This window comes from Lytechinus pictus, chromosome 16 (assembly GCF_037042905.1).
Source record: "Lytechinus pictus isolate F3 Inbred chromosome 16, Lp3.0, whole genome shotgun sequence".
Lineage (NCBI taxonomy): Eukaryota > Metazoa > Echinodermata > Echinoidea > Temnopleuroida > Toxopneustidae > Lytechinus > Lytechinus pictus.
The window spans coordinates 22,430,136-22,452,709 of record NC_087260.1 but is presented as its reverse complement, the minus strand read 5'-3'; the positions used below and the strand labels follow the sequence as shown (position 1 = coordinate 22,452,709).

General features: G+C 35.9%; 3 protein-coding genes across 3 annotated transcripts in view; 1 reads left to right on the top strand and 2 right to left on the bottom strand.

Moving 5' to 3' along the window:
* Positions 1-2,252: 2,252 nt before the first annotated feature.
* Positions 2,253-3,272, bottom strand: LOC135156943 (uncharacterized). The gene has a single exon (XM_064110954.1). The coding sequence runs from the start codon at positions 3,270-3,272 to the stop codon at positions 2,253-2,255; it is 1,020 nt and encodes a 339-aa protein (XP_063967024.1).
* Positions 3,273-10,453: 7,181 nt separating this feature from the next.
* On the bottom strand, positions 10,454-15,216 carry LOC129279587 (uncharacterized). Its single transcript, XM_064111629.1, has 2 exons — positions 14,823-15,216; positions 10,454-14,193 (listed from the first exon to the last, which is right to left on the bottom strand). The coding sequence occupies exon 2, from the start codon at positions 13,741-13,743 to the stop codon at positions 12,664-12,666; it is 1,080 nt and encodes a 359-aa protein (XP_063967699.1). The 5' UTR covers positions 13,744-14,193; positions 14,823-15,216; the 3' UTR covers positions 10,454-12,663.
* A 5,871-nt stretch (positions 15,217-21,087) lies between these two features.
* The window catches only part of LOC129279617 (uncharacterized), a 28,562-nt gene continuing 27,075 nt past the window's right edge, over positions 21,088-22,574 (top strand). The window contains exon 1 of the mRNA XM_064111531.1: positions 21,088-21,210. Coding sequence (XP_063967601.1) covers positions 21,150-21,210 — 61 coding nt within the window. The 5' untranslated portion in view covers positions 21,088-21,149. The remainder of the gene's footprint in view (positions 21,211-22,574) is intronic.

Below are 22,574 nucleotides of genomic sequence, written 5' to 3'. Positions count from 1 at the left end.
TTGCAAAAAGTGCCTCATTTTCTCACTTTCCCTTTTGTTGTTTTCTCCTCCTTTTCTCCGTTTTGAACAACAATCCTAATTTATTTCTCTCTTTATTATGTCCCTCTCCCCATCATCTCTACCTCTCTTTACCCTACTTGTCTCTGTGTCTATTTCTATCCCTCCCCGCGCTCCCCCCCCCCACCTTCTTTCTCTCTCTCTCTCTCTCTTTCTCTCTGCCCATCTCTCATGGACCAGAATCTGTAAGATAGTACAGTGCCTGATCCAGCAAGCCAGATTGGTGGGACAAGGGGACCAGGCTCTTTGCTGGAGAAGCTTTCTTATGTCTCCTGATCCAAAACCAGAGATAGAGATGAACTCGCCAGGATATTCCCAAAATAAGCACACTGAAATCATGTTTTGTAAGTTACATGTATTTATTGCTATTTTTAACATTTTCAAAAGGCATGTATATATTTGTACATTATAATCCATCCGTCATCCAAGCCAAAACATTTGACGCAACTCGGGCTTGACAATCACATTTGATTCTATAGCATCTTAACGTGAAATTGACTATTTCTTCTTCTATCATTGAATAACTGAAGTCCGGTACAAAGCTTGGAAATTTCAAAATAGTTTTTTCCCCTCTTTTTGGTGATTCTATACCTATTTCCCTTCTTATCCCATCTGCAATTTTGCACAAAAAAAATAATTGACATGCAACTATTAAACAATGAAAAAACAATAGGACAACAAAATCATCTTTGTGCACATGCATGGTATCGTTTGAGTATATAGTGTATTCTTACCTACTAATATGAGACCAACTAATCGACCTGAAAACTCAGAGAACTTCAAATGGGAACTCATGTTATTGGGAAAGTGAAGAAAATCTTTGAGGGCTTTGGAATTCTTTTCATATTTTACTTACTAGGAAGAATATTATCATATTCTAAAAAAGGGCAATAAGTGTAAACATTATGAGATATGAGAGATACATAGTATTATGATATTCCCATTATTATTACATTGAAACATTTCACTAACGCAAAAATAGTCATATTGTAAAAAGTCCAGTGTAATTCTGTAACGCATAACAGATATAGAAGCTCATTGTGATATTACCGATATAACATTAAAACATTTCACAAATACAAATATTGTTAGTGTAAACAATCCACTGCAAGTCAGTAACACATAACGTATAGAAGCTCATAATAATATTCCCGATGAATATTAAAACATTTGTCAAATACAAATAATATCATAGTGTAAATAGATCTACTGCAAGTCAGTAACACATTACTTATAGAAGCTCGTAATAATATTTTGTTTGTTTGTTTTATTTTTATTTCTGTGTTCACAATAAATTATCAAAATTATTTACATTCTTCGCAATATACAAAATAATCTATAATGTATACAATATAAACGTAATACATCATTTAAAAAAATGGTTTGGGCATATACTTTACATTTTAATGATAAAAAAAGGAACATTAACAAATGAACGCAGGAGACCGCCATCGTGAGCGGTAAAGCTTGTAATTGATGGCGGCCCTATTCCCGATGAATACTAAAATATTTCAAAAATACAAATATTGTCATAGAATGCATAGTGTGAACAAATCCACTTAATGGGTGTAACAAATAACAGATATATATATACATGTAAGCTTATCATAGTATTTCCTATACAAATTAAAATATGTAACATACAAAACTCTTATCGTATCGTATAGGTCACAGCAAGTCTGTAATACATAACATATGCGATAAAACTCATGATATTCAGAAAATGTGTTTTAAAAATTCACTCATTGTGACGGCAATGTCTTGGTTTTCAAGATGAATTTTCTCTAAATCAATTAAATCTAACAAAAAATGCGTGTGACATACAATATCATACAAGTCATGTACCAAAACAATGAATTTCGACATGTTTTAGTAAGTTGAAAATGATTGATTGATTGATTGATTGGTAGAACTTATTTCTCATGATAAAAACACTACAAAATATATACATTCAAACAATAAAAACATTATAATTGAATCAATAATATAGTGAATAGGTATATGAATTTGAAATTATAAAACTTATGTTGTAAGAGAAATATGGGAAAACCAAAAAGCTACAAGGAGCTTGAAGGGAGTTATCCCAGTTCCAGAATACTATTGTGTAATACATATACAAAACATAATATGGAAAAGAATGACTTGGTAGTTTTATTTTGGATGAATTTATCTGAATATGTATATTTCATACTTCCTCATAGTGTCCTGACAATATATTCATTTTTTTTTAATTTATCAAATGTTTTCAGTTTATCATGGATGTCTGCAAATTTCTTGAGGTCCTTGCTGCAACGGGGCATATCCTGTTTTGGATTCAGTTCAATATATTCTTCAGCATCACTATCAACATTTTTTAATGGATGTTCTGATGCAACATTCCTATTCTTGAGCTTTTGTTCTATGTAGGCACAACGGATAATTACAAATATTAATGATATGACCAAAACTATTGTAATGGCACAAACTATGATTAGGCCTATTGTTTTTCGTTCATTTCTTGACATTTTTATTGCATAAGCGGATGTTGATAAGTGGTAGTCTGTAGAGGTCATAGTGGTTATAAACGTTACCGTGTCTGTATGATCTGTTGATTTTTGTGTTGTGATTGGTATGGTAGGACAAGGGTCTTTCCTCTGATATACATCTTGATACAACAAAGTATCATCACATTCACAGCTTGATTTATTTGCATTCAAAGCAGAAGAGCAACAAAACGCTGGCTGTGATTTCCTGATGAGAATAGTCTGTTTCAATAAAGGGCCTGTCAGAACAGGGTCTGTTAAGTGAGGCATCCATAAACCATTTTGATAGCATTCAATCTTCCCTGGTAGACTTCCAGCATTGGCTGTGCAGTCTACCTCTACCCATCCTCTACCATAATCTTCCCCCAGAACACAACGTGCTTTCTCAGGGGGACAGTTTACCTTCAGGTAAATTCTATGTGTATTATCACCTAGTATATCCCTATCCTTGTAAACAAACAAAATGAATGTTCCTTGATCATCTCTCATTAGATCCTTTATCGTAAGATACAGATAGCAGCTCCCATTGATAATCATATTATTAACCTCAAATCTATGAGCCTGATTTGCAGGCAAAGACAGTGATGACCCTTCTGTTGATTTATAAAATGGCAGTCTGTTAGATTGTTGTAATGTTACTTTTGAACTATCACAAGGATATTGGAAGATCAAGTTGGCTTCTTGACCCTGCATTAAGGATATTCCTTTAGCTTCATACACATGGGCAATAAGAAAAGTCATCAAAATAATGAGTTTTGTCATTTTGCTTTTGTAAATGTAACAATTCAGACTTAAAGATAAAGATTGTATTACAATATTCATGTATATTAGATTACCGAAATGTATGATTGAAATAACATGTGACAAATTGGATTACAGTGGTTTACACACAAAATAAGTTATATGGTAGTGTAGCAGTTTTTAAGTTCTCATGATAATATCCAAAATATGAAGATCAAAACGTCACTTGATCCAACCTGTTTCAACTAATCACAGGTATTCACGTAGTGGAGTCACTTTTTGCAGAGTAGCCAATGAGATTGAAGTCTTTCTTTCATAAAGATACGTGTATCGATATCTGTATATATTTCATGAGGGTTGACTTGGTTTACTTCTTGTGCAGTTCCATCAGAGTCCTAGTTTATTTAGTCCTTCGATTCAGTTCAAGACATCAATGTCAGGACTATGTCCGTGCAGAACGTTGCAGATAATCCTTGAATAAAAGTGTGTTTTTAATAATGCGCATTAAGATGAATTCAAAGATTAACTCATTACATAATAAAGTATAATTTTGAGCAAATGATTATTATTGCATTGTGGTGAAAAAGAATAAATCTCCTCTTGAGGAGATCTGAATGTACTGCTTATTCAGTCCCATGTAGTTTCTCAATTTCTAATGAAGTATACACTTGCATGAAATCAAAAGATTTAGACTGACAAACGATTTACCTCATAACATAAATGAAATTAGGCCTGTGACTCTTATTTTTTAAATAGTATTTAATTAAAATCATTCAGTTCAAAATCATACAAGTAATAGTATATCAACAAAACACTCAGCTGTTCACAAAGTCATATAATTTTTTATAATGCAACAAATTGTACAAAAAATACAGAATATAGCATTCAAATCATCTAGAGCAAAGTAAAAACTTAGTCTGTAAAAAATATAAATTACAGATAAAAAAATATATGATTAATGCAAAGCGATCAAGCCGACTCTCAAATCCCATCTGAACAATGGTGATGTCAGCCAAAGTGTATTGTTTGATTCACAACTACTGAAGCATAGTTCTTATTTGTAGAGCATATTCTCATACATGCTTGCTTTGAAAATAATAATAAAAAAGAATTTTCATTCTTTCACAGTGATTTAGGGTATATCTATTTCTTTGATACAGGCTAAGTATTAATATATACACAACAAAAAAAGTAAGTCCCCCCTAAATCAAATTGCTGTAACTTTTGAACGGAATTATTTTGAGATATGATATTTCGTAGGTGGTTTTCTACACTCATTAGGCAACTTCTAGGGGAAAATGAGATTGATCGGTTGAGTCATGCATGAGTAATTAAAGATTGAATTAAAAATGACAATTTTTAAAAGTCACAAGAGTCGTTTTTCAGATTGTGCAAATACAAAGTTGGGCAAAAGTTGTTGTTAGGTGAATTTTATTATGTTAATGCTGTTTTACTATCCATCATTTAGCCACTCCACACACAATTTTGAATTCGTATGTTCATGGTTGAGTGAGCACAATATTGCAGGGGCCAAAGAAGCGGGATGGGGGCTGGAGCCCCCCCCCCCCCACTTTTTTCCAAAAGCATGTACAAAAATGTAAAAAAGACCATACGATTGTGATTTTTTGCATGGTCCCCCCCCCCCCTCACGTTTGGCTAAGCCCCTCCCCACACTTTGAAAACCGTTCCGCGGCCTCTGTATTGTCACGTATCATCATAGGTGTCTTTGGTAGTATCCTCTACAACTTGTTAGGTCAAATTAACATTTGAAAATGTTGGTGGCTCCCCCGATTTTAGGCCCCTCCCTCATTTTTAAATTCTGGATCCACCCCAGATTTGTCCATAAGTTAAACTGATCATGAGAAATTGTTAGGAAAAGAATACATTTATGCAGTATAAAGAGTATTCATTCCTAAGTTTTCGAATGTGCTCGCTCAACCATGAAAATGTTAAAAGTTCGGAAAGTGTGTGGAGATAGAAATGATGGATGATAAAAACAACAGCAATTAAAGTCACATTTGAAACCGAATTTGCCCCCAATATTCACCTTAATGCCCTTTAAAATGAGTCTGTGACATTGAAAATACCAATTTTCCCACTTTGATGCGTGCTCACTCATCCATAAATAAACAAATCGATTTCATTTTTGCACAGATTTCTGCCCATAGGTTGATAAACATTACTGCCAAATGATATTGCTAAAAACAGCCTTGAAAAAAGTCCCACCATATTGAATAAGGGTTACTTATTCTTAAACATATGCACCCATAATGTACACAAGTCTATGAGAGAGTAAGTCAAAATTTGAACAAATATGAAATAAGGGTTTGTTTCATGGACGGTTTTTGTTACTTCTGCCAAGAGTTATTTCATGAAACTTCGCACATGGCTTCAGAGTTTGCACAGATTTCTGCCCATAGGTTGATAAACATTACTGCCAAATGATATTGCTAAAAACAGCCTTGAAAAAAGTTCCACCATATTGAATAAGGGTTACTTATTCTTAAACATATGCACCCATAATGTACACAAGTCTATGAGAGAGTAAGTCAAAATTTGAACAAATATGAAATAAGGGTTTGTTTCATGGACGGTTTTTGTTACTTCTGCCAAGAGTTATTTCATGAAACTTCGCACATGGCTTCAGAGTAACACTATCCAAAAGGCACGCACACCAAAATAACAATTCGATACGGCACAGAGTGGGGCCAAGGTCTTGAACTTTCTTCTCATTTGCATAATTTTCTAATATTGTGTGCTCACTGATGCATTAAACATCGGGATTTTCATAAAAATCAAATCAAATGAACCATGCAAGGAGGTTTGTGACAGATATCCATAGTTACAAATTGCATTTTTTCCAATCACGTAAAAAAGAGCTAATCACATTCCACATGTTCATTCAAGCGTGAATGTTTAATTAAACGCCTTTGAATCATTGAAGCATGTTAATTGGTCATGAACATAACGAAAAAGTTGATAAAAGATCAGTTTCAGTTACCAAAATGAAACAATACTTGCCTATGATATTTGAAAATCGTATTTTTTGTTTTCAATAAATGTTCATTGAACCGTGAAACGATGAATATTGTTGAAGATACTCTTCCCAAAAATAATTGTCATAATATTCTATCATTTTTATTGATAAAAATGTGTAAAAATTCCAATTATAGCAAATTGGGAATTGTGTTTATTCAACCGTGAAATTTAGCCAAAAAAGTTGTATCGTCTTTTAGAAAGTACCTTTTACAAGCCTTCTGACTATTTTTCATGATGAGAATGTGGAATCAGTTCCAATAAAATGGATTCAAAGTCATGATATTTGGCTTGTGATTTTTGAAAAGTGACTTTTTTTCTTCTGACGGTGCTCACTGAAGCATGACGTAAAGAAAGCCCATAACATTTACTCAGATGGTAGCTTATAAAATTACCTACAAGCTCATGTAAAAATATATCAAAAACTCGCATTGGTTCGGAAATTATTGATGTTTGTTCAAGGGGGACTTACTTTTTTGTTGTGTATATATCGAGTAATAGGTTAGGAAAGTTTTTATGGTTAAATGAAGACAAGGAAGTTATCCTTCGTTCATCAAGAGATGAGGGTCATATAAGAATTGAGCTGTACTTACTCTGTCGAGATCAATAACGGTGAAAAAAGAATAATGTGCAATGCTGATTATTGTGAAAGCTCTTCCACGCCAAATTCACAGTTATTACAGACACCATGTAAATCATAGTTGTTGGGTCTAATTTTATATGTCGTCTTGTTCAGTTAGTGGATTTGAAAATAAGTGTAGCAGAATGTTTTAAATTCAAGTCATCCGATTGCATAGTTACAGATGAAGAAAATGTGAGCATTCTCCCTACAATTATTAACACAGAATCGTTAATAATTTAACACAGAATCATTATAATCATTTGACACAGAATCATTAATCATTAATGTGAACCTTGAATTACTAGTTGCAAACAGGTGTAAAATAGATATAATCAGTAATGTTGACTTTATATTGATATAGCATATTTATGAACAGGTGTAAGATATATAGTCAGGGTGGTGAGAGAGGGAGGGGGAGGAGGGGAGAGATGGAGGGTGAGTTGAAGTTTTCATGGCCCTGGAAAGCACCCCAAAAAAATCATTGGGGTGCTGCGTGTATTAGGCAGCAACCCCAGGCATTCTGGAAGATTTGTACAATTTTAAAAATGTATGCATAATGACCTTCATTTTGTAGCGATTTCTAAAATCTTATTTATTTATTTATTTTTTGTTTTCAAATTTCTGTGAAACAATTTGCCTACATTTTATAATGAAAACTTTTTTCTTCTTCTTATCAGCACCCCCACAGTCAAAAGAATCGTTCCCAGTGCCCTGGCAGTTTTGTTTCATACAGCGTGGTACTTCTCATAAAGTCTACTACCACAAGTCCATTTAACCTACTACCAAAGACTGCCGTTAGGTCTATATCAAACTTGGTCTTATTACGACTGCGTACACCGTTGTTAGCCTATAATCACCCCTTTAGATGTTCTACACTTAAAAAAAATCAATCAAAATAGGGCCTATACTAATTGATATTAGACCAAGTGGGCATTAGACGAAATGATGATAGCCTAAATAGATATCAGGCTAAATGGTGATGTGCTAATAGCACTTCGAAATGGAATTGTTAGTAGACGAAATGGTTGTATAGAAGAAGAACTTAGATCGAACAAATCAAATTTTCATTACTCAAATCAGCAGTATGATAATATACTCCAATTCAATTTACGTTGTGATTGTGTTTCAATAATTCAAATAATTATTCAAATCATGAATTCTTTATGCTCTACTCAATTCTTATTTCGTACAACTGTGAGGCATTCATGACATGGGTGGCAGAGAATGATACGTACGATTACTTTACGCAATATCTTGTCAGAAATCACAGCTTCAAGGAAATAGTAATTCGGTTAGTAAATAAAAAATCAAATTTTAGTTAAGATATAAATGGGGGGAACCTTTTTATTATTTTTTTGTTTGGTTGTGAAATTTGAGGGTCCATGACCTACCCCGCCCCCATCTGTACGTCATTTTTCTGCCCTTATAGTCTGGGACCTTTTCCTTTACTATGGATAGGATAAATGTCTGACATTCCATATCTGACCAGAAAAGGGTATCTCGACCGGCTCATTTAAAAAATGAATCAGCATTTATGAAGACTACACTTGACGGGATCAAATTCATCACTTGAGAGAGTCAAATGGCCCTTATTCTTCCGCCAGTAAAAATTTAGTTCCATAGTGGTGATATATTTTTCCAATTTGGAAAAAGAAGTTCAGTAGGTACCCTCCCTAGAATCAGTGTTAGATTGTCAATCATATTCATTCATTTTTGTCAATCAGCAATATCAAATTTAAAAATTTCGAATGGGTTGGGTCGAATGAATATTTTTTGCCTGCCAGTTTTAATCAGGCCATGTGACCTTAGTCTATGTCTCAGATGGCCTAATCAAGGAGATATCACCTCTATATCTCCTTGGTCTAAGTAAAGCACTAAACTTTGTCTGTTACCATATCTTTAAGTGTAATGCCCAGATGATATAATTTCAACTTTCGTCTAGTTAATTGTGTTTCTACATTGCCAAATGAAAATTTGATCCATAAACAGTTCTCTAATCATGAGACTTATGCTGCGGTCACATTTTTCCCACGGCGAGTAAAAAACAGTTGATTTATTAATTTTTATTCAAACCGCCTATAATGTACACTGTTAGAAAATATATCCTTTAAAAAAAAATTCCTGCAGCAGAGTCTCAAGAACACCTGTAATCTTACCAGATTGCGTAATTTTACATCATGTAAAATTGCAGGAAATTGGTAATTGGTGTACGGAACCTTACAAATTTCCTTTAAAAAACACCCTTTTCCCCTTTTTAAACAGACCTGTTCTGATAAATTGCAGAAAAATTCCTGTTTTATGAATTTACAGAATGATTCTGTTACTGCTTTCTGCAAAATCTTCTTTTTTCCCCTGTAAAATCAGGTGTTTTTTTTACAGTGTAGCTGGAGCCAAAAAAGGGTTTAAAAGGCTGTTATCGACTCACCGTACGGCTACCGTAGAGGGAAATGTGACTGCGCCATTGATAAATGTTCAAGTGGATATTGACCAGAAAGGGGGTAACCTTACTGGGAATAGACCAAATGGTTAGTAGACGAACTGGTTGTAGACGGTCTATTAGATTAGACAGTGCCGTTGACGAGACCAAACGGAGAAGATGACACGGTCAGAGGCAACACACTTACATGGGGGAGGGGGTGATTGTGTGTGTGGCAGGGGGTGTGACAGAAAGCTTTTGAATCAAAATCAGTCAAAAATTACACCAGCAAACAATAATCCAAGATTCTAAAGAGCTTTTAATGAAATGACTTGTCGGATGTATTTTCTGACAAGAATAAAGGTCATTTAGGATAAATGAACATGGACGTACGCTACGGGGGATGTCTCTTTTATTGCCCGTTTATTTCTTGCCATTTTCATCCTTTTTACTCTCTTGCTTATTCTCTCAATTGTCTCTCACGATCTTTGTATTTTTTATCCCTCTTTGATTTATCTCTTGATTTTTTTTACCTTTTCTCTTGTCCTTCTTTCCTCTCTCGTCCTCTCATTCTCTGTCTGCTTCTTTCTATATTTTTCTTAATATAATTTCCTTCCATTTGACAATTTTGCACTGCATGTCTGCTTCATGTTCTCGTTTTGTACATATTTCTTCTTTTTCTCTTTCTCTTTTGTTGTTTTCTCCTCCTTTTCTATGTTTTGAACAACAATCCTAATCTATTTCTCTGTATATATGTATGTCCCTCTCCCCCATCCTCTCTACCTCTCTTTACCCTACTTGTCTCTGTGTCTATTTCTATCCCCCCGTGCTCTCTCCCACCCCCCCCCCCCCTCTCTCTCCCTCTCTGCCCATCTCTCATGGACCAGAATCTGTAAGATAGTACAGTGCCTGATCCAGCAAGCCAGATTTGTAGGACCAGGCTCTGTGCAGGAGAAGCCTTCCTAGGTCTCCTTCATCAATCTGATCCTATACCAGAGATAGAGATGAACTCGCCAGGATATTCCCAAAGTAATCACATTGAAGTCATGTATTGCAAGTTACATGTACCTTTATTTCTTGTTGTTTTTAACATTTGCAAAAGCCGTGTATACGTGTACATTATTATAGAGATTGGAGTTAGATTCGAGAATGGTTTAGAGATAGAGCTACAGAAGAGTTTACATTTTATATCACATTTAGTTTGCAGAGTCTATTTTATACTTCAGAGTACAGTCACCATTAGACTTACTCATCTATTTGTCATCATCATCATCAACATCATCAAGTTATCATCTTTAATAAATATATACAGTATGAACTCTACATCTTGCATTGATTCGTTTCATTTAAGTCTGGTCGAAAATAAAAGTGCAATATCGATCCGACGACAACATAACATTATAATGCATCTGTCATCTAAGCCTACACATTTGACGAAACACAGGTTTGACAATCACTTTTGATTCTAGCATCTTAACCTTAAATAGACTGTTCTTGTTCTACCATTGAAAAACTGAAGAAAAATCCGGTATAATGCTCGGAAATCTCAAAATAATTTTTTCCCCTCCTGTTTGTGATTCTATACATATTTCCCTTCTTATCACATCTGCAATTTTACTAAAAAAAATTTAGCTGACATGCAACTATTAAACAATGAAAAAAAAAACAATAGGACAACAAATTCATCTTTGTACTCATGCATGGTATCCTTTGAGTATAGTGTACATGGTGTACTCTTACGTATAAATGTGAGACCAACTAATCGACCTGAACGCTCAGAGAATAAAATTAAATGGGATATCAGGTTTACTGGAAAAATGAAGAAAATCTGAGGGATTTGAAATTCTTTTCATATTTTACTTAGGAAGAATATTATCATATTCTAAAAAAAGGGCAATAAGTGTAAAACATTATGAGATATTAGAGAAACATAATATGATATTCCCATTATTATTACATTGAAACATTTCACTAACACAAATATTGCCATAATGTAAAAGTCCACTATTCTGTAACGCATAGCTCATTATTATATTACCGATATAACATTAAAACATTTCACAAATATAGATACTGTTCTAGTGTAAACATATCTACTGCAAGTCAGCAACACATAAGGAAGCTCATAATAATATTCCCAATGAATATTAAAACATTTCACAAAATAATACAAATATTTTCATTGAATACATGGTGTAAACAAATACACTGAATGTATGTAACAAATAACAGATATAGAAGCTCATCATGATATTTCCAGTACAAAAATAAAACATGTAACATACAAATCTGTCATCGTATCGTATATAGGTCACAGCAAGTCTGTAATACATTATGCGATACAACTCGTCATATTCAGAAAATGTGTTTAAAAATCACTCATTGTGACGGGAATGTCTCTGTTCTTCAAGATACATTTTCTCTAAATCAATTAAATCTATCAAAAAATGTGTGTGACATACATAATCATACAGGTCATGTACCAAAACAATGAATTTTGACATGTTTTAGTAATTCGAAATTGCCTCTTTCTATCAAAGTGACCCTCTATCATGATTACTGATATATTAATTTATTTACAATGGTGAAAACCCGGGATGAAAATGACGAAACCAACCAACCAATATAATATGATATGATGTATTATTTGCCAGACATTCCAACTGCACATTGTCATTTTGATCAAACGGGGCATGGGTTACTCCCTGCCGTATATCACGCAGCTGGATTGCACTTCTCAAGCATTGTGGTAGGGTCCATGGTTCAAGGCAAACATTGCTTTTTCTGAAGTCAGAACAATGAATGGTTCCATTTTTTAAGTCAAAAGAATGGGTATAAAATTATTCAAATAGAATATGCCCTTTGTTTGATTTTCAAATACTGTTGATTATCCAATATACAGTATTATTTTTGTTTACCTCATTAGAAATGATAAGTTTTAATTGGTAATTAGTCTACTATGTAATGATTGTTATGATTTCCTATCTAAATCATTACCATATTTTCTTAATTACTCAGCATAAATTCTATACAAAATGTTGTAAAGAATTTTGCAGCTGTGATGTTTAATGTGTTCGAAAGCAATATTTGTAGATAATAAGAACAACTAATTGAATGTGTAAATATAAGCAATAATAGTAAAGTATACTGATATTTACATACTAATCTTTCTTTGAGATGCATTTACTTGATCAGATCACTTGAAAATGACTTGATAATATAATTATGTATGAATTAACCAGGAGAATATAAAATTATATCATATTTCCTCATATCGTCCTGACAATATATTCAACTTTTTGTTTATAAAATTTTTTATCATGGATGTCTGCAAATTTCTTGAGGTCCTTGCTGCAACGGGGTATATCCTGTTTCGGATTCAGTTCAATACATTCTTCAGCGTCAGTATAAACATCTGTTAACGCAGATGGATGCTCTGATGCAACATTACTATTCCGGTTCTTCTGTTCCATGTAGGTACCACGGATAATTGTGAATATTAATGATATGACCACCACAGCTGTTGTAAGAGCACAAACTATGATTACTGTTTTAACTTTGAACATTTTTTTTTGATAAGTGGATGTTGATAAGTGGTAGTCTGTAAAGTTCATAGATGTTATAAACGTTACCATGTCTGTATGATCTGTTGATATTTGTGTTGTGATTGGTATGTTCGAACAGGGATCTTTTCCATGATATTCATTTTGAAACAAGACAGTATCATTACATTCACATCTTGATTTATATACATTAAAAGCAGAAGAGCAACAAAGCGCTGGCTGTGATTTCCTGATGAGAATAGTCTGTTTCAATAAAGAACCTCTCACAACAGGGTCTGTTAAGTGAGGCATCCATAAACCATTTTGATAGCATTCAATCTTCCCTGATAGACTTCCAGCATCGGCTGTACAGTCTACCTCTACCCATCCTCTACCATAATCTTCCCCCACAACACAAAGTGCTTTCTCAGGAGGATAATGTACTTTCAGGTAAATTCTATGTGTATGATCACCGAGTATTTCCCTATCCTTGTAAACAAACAAAATGTATGTTCCTTGATCATCTCTCATTAGATCCTTTATGGTAAGATCGAGAGAGCAGCTCGCATTGATAATCAGTTTCTTAACCTCAAATCTCTGAGCCTGATTTGCAGGCAAAGACAGAGACGACCCATCTATTGAACTATAAAATGGTCGTCTGTTAGATTGTTGTAATGTAACTTCTGAACTATCACAAGGATATTGGAAAATCAAGTTGGCTTCTTGACCTTGCATTAAGGATATTCCTTTGGCTTCATACACATGAATAATGACGAGTAAACTTATCAAAATGACGAGTTTTGCCATGGTGTCATTTGTAAATGTATAGCAGTTCAGATTAAAGATAAAAATTGTATTGATTAAAAATCACCCAATATATTTTAGAAAATAGATTACCTAAAATAGATTGAAATAACGTGTAAAAAATTGGATTACAATAGATTACACACAAAAGAGTTTATCAGTTTGGGGTTCTAATGATAAACTCCAAAATGAAGATAAAAACGTCACTTGATCCAAACTGTTTCTTAATCATGTGTTCAGGTAGTGGATTCACTTCATAAGTTATTTCTCAGTAGCCTATGAAATTGAAGTCTTTCTTTCCTACAGACATGTGTATCGATGTCTGCAGATGTACTGATGGTTGACTTGATTTACTCCTTGTGCAGTTCCATCAGCTGGATATTCGTCCTGGTTTATTGAATACTTCAATTCAGTTCAATGTCAGAAGATTCCAATATGTCCGTGCGGCATGTTCTAGATAATAATTGAATGAAAGTGTTTTTTAAGTGTGCATTAAGATAAATTCTTCATAAAGTTTAATTCTGACCAAATGATTACTGTTGAATATGGTGAATGCTTTTGAGGAGATCTGAATGTACTGCTTATATATTCAGACCTTGTTTCTTAATTTCAAATAAAGTACGCCTGCATGAAATCAGAAAATGTTGACTGACAAATGATTTACCTTTTAATTCACATCTGAAATGAAATTACTATTGATAATACACATTGTGACTCTAATGATTGAAGCGACTATAACTGGAATGAACACGGGATTCACTGAAACTCAAATACCATCAGAATAATGGTGGTGCAACCCAAAATGTATTGTGTGAGTCACATCAAATAATTACTGAAGCAACATTCTTTTTGTAGAACATGTTTTAGGCCTTTTTCAATTCCTACATGCTTTCTATGAAACTAACAAAGAATATTCATGCATTCACAGTGATTTAGGCTATATCCGTTTCTTTGATACATGCTATTACTATATGTATCGAGTTATAGGTTGGAAAGTTTTTATGATTAAATGAAAAAAAAAACATTATCCTGCCTTGATTAAGAGATTAGTTTTACGGTCTTTATGAGAATTAATACTTTACTTTACTCCAGCGATGATGTAGGACTAAGCCTGTTCATCGATCAAAGTAGAGATGTCTATTGGTGCTCTCCTTTTGTTTTGCACAGATGTACTACTTGTGTTGGCAGGGAGGGACGTCCAGACGTAATTATGTTGGTTTTGTCTCCACTGAGTAGGCTACAGATGTATGACAAATGAATGGGAGCCTATTTTATATTTTCTAAATTAATGCTGACTCCGAAAGCATGGAATGGAAACTCAGATGATCAATGGCATTGGAGAATATTGTGCAATGCTAGTTGTTGTGAATACCCTTCTACGCCAAATTCACAGTTATTACAGAAACCATGTAAATCATGGTTATCGGTTCTAAGGACATATGGCTCTTGTTTAGTTAATGGAAATAAAATAACTGTGTAAAAAAAAAGTTCCAAGTTCAAGTCATCCATTTACACAGTTAAATAATGGTCATATAAAATGTGAACCTTGAAACTTCGACAGAGATATAATCAGGACCGTCGCTAAAGGGGGGGGGGTTGTGGGGTGCAACACCCCCCCCCCCCCACTACTCTGGATATCGTCGGTAAATCTGCGCGCCCGTCGGGAAAAAAATGAAAAAAGGAGAGAGGGAAAAAAGAAGGAAGGGAAAAGGAAGGAAGAAAAAAGAAAGGAGAGAAAAAAGACAGAAAAAAGAAAGAGAAAGAAGGAAAGAGAAAAAGACAAAGAAAAAGAAAAGCAGGGGCTGTTGGATCGAAGCCTGTCGGAAAACGATAAACTGTCGGGTCACCTATGGCTCTTCCAACGGCTTCATCTACCGACAGGGATTAGAATTTACCGATTTTCGGTCTTAATCGCCTAAAAAGTGAACACACGCTTTGTACCGACAGTGATTAAAATGGCCCGGTTGTAGGCCTAAATTGCCAAAAAATTTCAGCTCGCGCTTCGCGCTCGCATTATTCATTTAGTGAGGTCGACACCTGTCAGAAAAATTATAAACTGTCGGGTCACGCTGGAATTTTCCAACTGCCTCATTTACCGACAGTGATTAGAATGTAAATGTCGGGTCACCAAGGGCTGTTCCAAGGGCTTCATCTACCGACAGTGATTAGAATGTCCCGATTTTAGGTCTATCACCCAAAATTTTCAGCTCGCGCTTCGCGCTCGCATTATTCATTATTTTAGTGAGATCGACGCCTGTCAGAAAATGATAAACTGTCGGTTCACGCTGGAATTTTCTAACTGCGTCATGTACCGACAGTGATTAGAATGTAAATGTTTGGTCATCCATGGCTGTTCCCAAGGGCTTCTTCATCTACAGACAGTGATTAGATGTCTCGATTTTATGATATACATCGACTAAAAAATCACACGCGCTTTTACCGACAGTGATTAGAATGACCCGGTTCTAAATCGCAAAAAAAATTTAGTAGTTCTAAATCGCAAAAAACTTCGGCTAGCACTTCGCATCATTCATTTAGTGAGATCCATATCATCTTCACAATATTCTTACGTCTTGGACAGCGCTTAAAAGGTTCCCTAGAGGGTCAGTATGAATATCAGCTCGCGCTATGCGCTCACATTATCTATTGAGATACAAAGTTTGTTCTTTGGACCTATTGAAAAATGTTTCACAATATCAAAATTTGTTGAGCATGATACCCTTCGTTTTCATTATTACAAGAAGTGCAAAAAGAGTGTTGCCTTTTTAAAGTCTGTCAGGTCTTAATACAAAAAAAATCAGCTCGCATTGTTACATTGGATATCTAATGTCTTTTATTTGGCTTAGTAATCCATTTTCATAATTTTTTTTATCGAAAAGAAAAATCAGCTCACGGTTCGCGCTAGCATCATATAGTAATATATTTTTGGTTAAAATATCCATCCTGATCACGGTTATATCGCTTCAAATGTTTTGTTATTTAGGTCTAAATCTACATTAAAAGCTAAGCTTCGCGCTCGCATAGTTAGATCCATGTATCCTCTCCACATTTTTCCTTCATGTTGGACAGTGCTTAAATTCTCCCTCAGAATATTGAAAATTTCCGCTCGAGCTTCGCGCTTGCATTATATGTTTTTTTTTAGATACACAGCTTGTTCAATTACAGATGCAGAAACTAAGTTTGTATTAATGTAAAAACGTGTAAAATGTTTAGTTTTCAATTTACAATATCCAAAATTGATAGTTTTTCCTCGCTCTATTTGATTAGTGAGATATGTATTCTATTAATGAGTCACTGCAAACGGTTAATTAATATGTCCTTTTCCAGAACAGATATATAAGGGTATCGGTTAACGATCACAGTCATGAATTGTAATACACGCATACCATTCATGCAAAAAGTGCTTAGAATGTCAAGTTTTCTGGTCGGAAATCAAAATTTTCAGCTCGCGCTTCGCGCTCGCATCAATTATTTGGTTATGTTATCCATCCTCTTCATGATTACAGTCAAATTTTCTCGTCGAAATATATATTTTTTTCAGCTCGCGCTTTGCGCTTGCTCTATTTGATTAGTAGGAAATGTATTCTATCAATGAGTCACTGCAAACAGTTAATCAACATGTCCTTTTTCAGAACACTTATTTAAAAGTTTTAGCTCGCGCTAGCATGGATTGTCTAATTATATACATATTAGTCTTACAAAAAGTGCTAAGAATGTCCAGTTTTCTGGTCGGAATCACAATTTTCAGCTCTCGCTTCGCGCTCGCAACGATTGTTTGGTTAATGTATCTATCCTCTTCATCGAGCTTTCAGGTAAAAATATGACATTTTTCAGCTAGCGCTTCGCGCTCTCATTTTTGGATAGGTGAAAATTTTATTATTTCACGGCTCACTGCGAACAGTCTTCAACTAATCTTTTGCTGACCAGTATATTAAAAATTTCAGCTCGCAATTTGTGCTCACATGCATGGATTGTTTAGTTAGATACCCCTCTAGTTTATGATAACAAAAGTGGTCACAATGTTCAATTTTAAGGTCTAAATATATAAAATATCCAAAAAATTTTGCTCACGCTTTGCACTCGCATGGTAACTTATATCCACGTCACACAAAATACCTTATCTTGTTTCTTAGAATGAAAATTTAGTTAGGACTAACCCTTAAAAAAAACAGATTTCGGCGGCCGTGACATGGAAATGCGGATGAAAATATTTTCGCCCCCCCCCCATTTATAAAAGCTGGAACTGCTTGCTCCTTGGCAACGTTCCTTCAAAATCTATGATTTTATTGCTACGGTACTTTACTATTACCGATTGTGATATACAGTTCAGGCTAGAAGTTAACATACACCCAGGAAATTAAAAAAAAGTTGACACTTGTCAAACATCATAAAATTTACTGTATATTATAAAATATTTTTGCTATCATGACAAATTTTATATCAAACAAATGAGTATGTCACGCCCCTTCATCATATTTCTTTGTCATCAGGAGCTGAAAAATATTTAGGTGACCTTTTGTCCCCCCTAAATTTCATATTTTAGACGAATTAAAAATAAAAAATTGAAAAAACATTTCTTGTGCTTGCTACTTCTAAACATAAACATTTCAGATTACACTTTTTTGTTCAGTTGTGATATATCATGATAGAAAATATGATATAAATCGTAGATTTGACAGTTATATATTTCTGTGAAACGATGTTTGAAAATATAATAAACAATAATTGAATACATTTGGCACGAATAGTACACTCTACAAAATAATTACTCAATATTGAGTAAAATTTCACCCTACCTACGTAAAAGGGAACATGGTTGCCATTGGAGTAAAACTTTACTCAGGGCAGATTGTGTAAAATATTGACCAATAAACGTGCAGTATTTTACTCAACCAATGTGCAGAATATTTGACACAATGGGAATGTAAAATTTGTTGTATTTATGTTGGGTAAAAAGAGAACATAGTTGTTGTTGGGTAAAACGTGACACAACACAGGTTGTGTAAAAATATTTCTCGATAAAAGAGCAGTATTTTACTCAACAAAATATGTGCAGAATATTTGAAAAAGAAAATTATATTTATTTCACCCTATTGCCCCTTCCTTTTTTTCTCCCCCCCTTTTTGAAGGAGAGGTGGCATGCCTTTTTTTAATTGTTGATCATAACCAAAGATGAATCATAGCAGAAAATAAAACAAGTGACATCCAGACGTAATTATGTTGGTTTTGTCTCCACTGAGTAGGCTACAGATGTATGACAAATGAATGGGAGCCTATTTTATATTTTCTAAATTAATGCTGACTCCGAAAGCATGGAATGGAAACTCAGATGATCAATGGCATTGGAGAATATTGTGCAATGCTAGTTGTTATGAATACCCTTCTACGCCAAATTCACAGTTATTACAGAAACCATGTAAATCGTGGTTGTCGGTTCTAAGGACACATGGCTCTTGTTTGGTCAACGGAAATAAAACAACTGTGTAAGTTCCATGTTCAAGTCATCCATTTACACAATTACAGAATTAATGGTCATATAAAATGTGAACCTTGAAACTTCTACAGAGGTATAATGATCATTGTTAGACCTCATCCTAATTGACCTTTGACCTTTGACCTTTGACCGCATGACCTTTGACCACAACTTCCGGTCACTGTTGACCCCGTGACCCCACCTTCCGGTCAATCATGACCTTTGACCTTTGGGTACGCGGTAAACAGGAAATTGGATAATGACTCCGCGTGGGGACGCCATCTTAATTGGATAATGAAGCGCGGGGACACGATTTTAATTGGATAATGACTCCGCGTGGGGACGCCATCTTAATTGGATAATGAAACGCGGGACGCGATTTTAATTGGATAATGAGGGTCGGCGTGGGGACGCCACGCTTCAACCCGGAAATGATGGGGGTGACGACGTCACCGGCTACGCAAGCACCGTGATGTCATCCCAGGGAATTACCCTTTACCCGGTATTGCACCACCGTGGCGCAATCGTCATCGCCACGTATAGGATACGATGCGCAAAATAGACGTATGATTTCTATACAGTTAAAAAGTGAAAAGTTATCTTTCTCCGCCTACCAGCAGATATGTCGAGTGCCTCGCGTGACCTTTGGGTACGCGGTAAACAGGAAATTGGATAATGACTCCGCGTGGGGACGCCATCTTAATTGGATAATGAAGCGCGGGGACACGATTTTAATTGGAACTCGCGACGGTCGCCCTCTGACCACCCCCCTTCCGCCCGTGGCGTCGCCTTCCCCCATCCATTATGTTGACACAGTCTCATTTTGAATACAATTCCAAATAATGCAAACGAAAGCAGAGTATACACGTGACTGACTAGCAAACAGAGCGTGTGCATGATTCAGTTGGTCTAATCGTTAATCTATCAGTGTCAATCAGTAAAAAAATGACAAATAGAATCATCAACTTTGCAAGCATGCGGACAAGATTCATGAAACTACACAAAAAAATAGCCCGCGCTTCGTGCTCGCACTATTTAATTGTGGTTTATGAGATTACTATGTTTTATAAGAATAAAGCAAAGAAGTGACTGTTACGAAGAAACAAACACAAATCATATTTGAGGGGAAAATATGGGTGAATTTTTTTCGCTCGCCCCCCCCCCTTATTGGCGAAAGCTGGTTCAGCCCCTGAATTTAGGCCTACTCAAAGTTCTAAACATTTAACAAGTTTTTGACTTGTTTAATGCTCAGGCCCTTCACCAGACCTGTTCCTATTTCAGAAAATAATATGGGGGCCTAGTATTTTACCCTTTTCTCTTTCGGTTTCTTCTCTTCTTTTTTTCTTGGTCGTTATTTTTTTTAGGGGAACAAGCACCTCCAAGCCCCCCTTCCCCCCCCCCCCCTTCTGTACGTAGCATAAAATATATAGTTTTGTCTCACGGGCAAATATTAAAATGGAATGGTATCTTTATATTTTCTAAGGAATAAAGAAAATTAATACTGTCTAATTAACACATCATTTGGCTTGTAACATTCATGTTACATGCTAGGGCGGAGCTGGGATATTTTGATATGGGGAGGGGGCAAGACAACTCTTATGTGATTTCATATGAATTGTGGAGATATTTAAAGAGTTGCACTGCATGTTCAGACCTTTCAATTTTTAAATTATTATTCCTTCTCTTACTTTATTCATCTTTCCTCTTTTGCCCCCCCCCCCCCCATTTAACTAGACTACTTGGAAAATCATTGGGGCGGTTGCCCCCTGCCCCCATCCCTGTGGCGCCGCCGCCCCTGTCCTGAGGTTTGATTGATTAATTTTGATATCGCGCATGTATTATATTACGATCGATGGACGATGTTTATGATCGATAGACATACCGGTATTGGTGAAAAGAAAGCGGGACTCCTGGGAGTTGAGAGAGTGATGAAGAAATGGCTGGAAATGCATTTCATATGGAGGTTCTTACTAAAAGCATCAATGAACTTCAACAAGGTAATTCATGTATATGATTTTAAGAAATATGTAGCCTGTATCTCATGGCTTTATTGTTTAAATTTGATATCTTCGTTAGATTGTAAACTACTGACGAGATGGTACCGTACGTTTTGACTCTTCCTCGACCTCGTCTCCTGTCCCAGCCCGGCCGGCGGGGCGGCTTGTCCATCGGTTTTGGTTCGTGTTGATGATGACCTGTGTGGCTGTGACTGCATTTGATTTTTAGATGAACGTGTGGATAATTAGACCTAACGTTAGACTATGTAGCGTTAAGTTTAGAAGGGGAAAAAAGACCTTTGATGGAAACATGTTGTTGAAGTTGAAATGAATGGAAAACATATTGGGCGTCAGACTCTGAGACTGAGGCTGAGTAGTGAGCTGTGAGGCATGGCCTGGGCTAGACAGCTGGCAGCCGTCTGTTTCGAGGAGTTTTTTAACATTTTTTTATTTTTTAAATTTCTCCTCATACACAGACGGCTCGCTATCGTGCAGCCACCATTAGGGGACTTACAATGCAAAATCCCCCCGTCGGGGCTCTTCAAGTTTTAGTTAGGGGTTAGACCTCATCCTAATTGACCTTTGACCTTTGACCGCATGACCTTTGACCCCAACTTCCGGTCACTGTTGACCCCGTGACCCCACCTTCCGGTCAATCATGACCTTTGACCTTTGGGTACGCGGTAAACAGGAAATTGGATAATGACTCCGCGTGGGGACGCCATCTTAATTGGATAATGAAGCGCGGGGACACGATTTTAATTGGATAATGACTCCGCGTGGGGACGCCATCTTAATTGGATAATGAAACGCGGGACGCGATTTTAATTGGATAATGAGGGTCGGCGTGGGGACGCCACGCTTCAACCCGGAAATGATGGGGGTGACGACGTCACCGGCTACGCAAGCACCGTGATGTCATCCCAGGGAATTACCCTTTACCCGGTATTGCACCACCGTGGCGCAATCGTCATCGCCACGTATAGGATACGATGCGCAAAATAGACGTATGATTTCTATACAGTTAAAAAGTGAAAAGTTATCTTTCTCCGCCTACCAGCAGATATGTCGAGTGCCTCGCGTGACCTTTGGGTACGCGGTAAACAGGAAATTGGATAATGACTCCGCGTGGGGACGCCATCTTAATTGGATAATGAAGCGCGGGGACACGATTTTAATTGGATAATGACTCCGCGTGGGGACGCCATCTTAATTGGATAATGAAACGCGGGACGCGATTTTAATTGGATAATGAGGGTCGGCGTGGGGACGCCACGCTTCAACCCGGAAATGATGGGGGTGACGACGTCACCGGCTACGCAAGCACCGTGATGTCATCCCAGGGAATTACCCTTTACCCGGTA

Bases quoted from the DNA above. Each gene is read 5' to 3' on its own strand.
- LOC135156943 (XM_064110954.1), bottom strand. From the start codon at position 3,272: ATGCAGGGTCAAGAAGCCAACTTGATCTTCCAATATCCTTGTGATAGT.
- LOC129279587 (XM_064111629.1), bottom strand. From the start codon at position 13,743: ATGGCAAAACTCGTCATTTTGATAAGTTTACTCGTCATTATTCATGTG.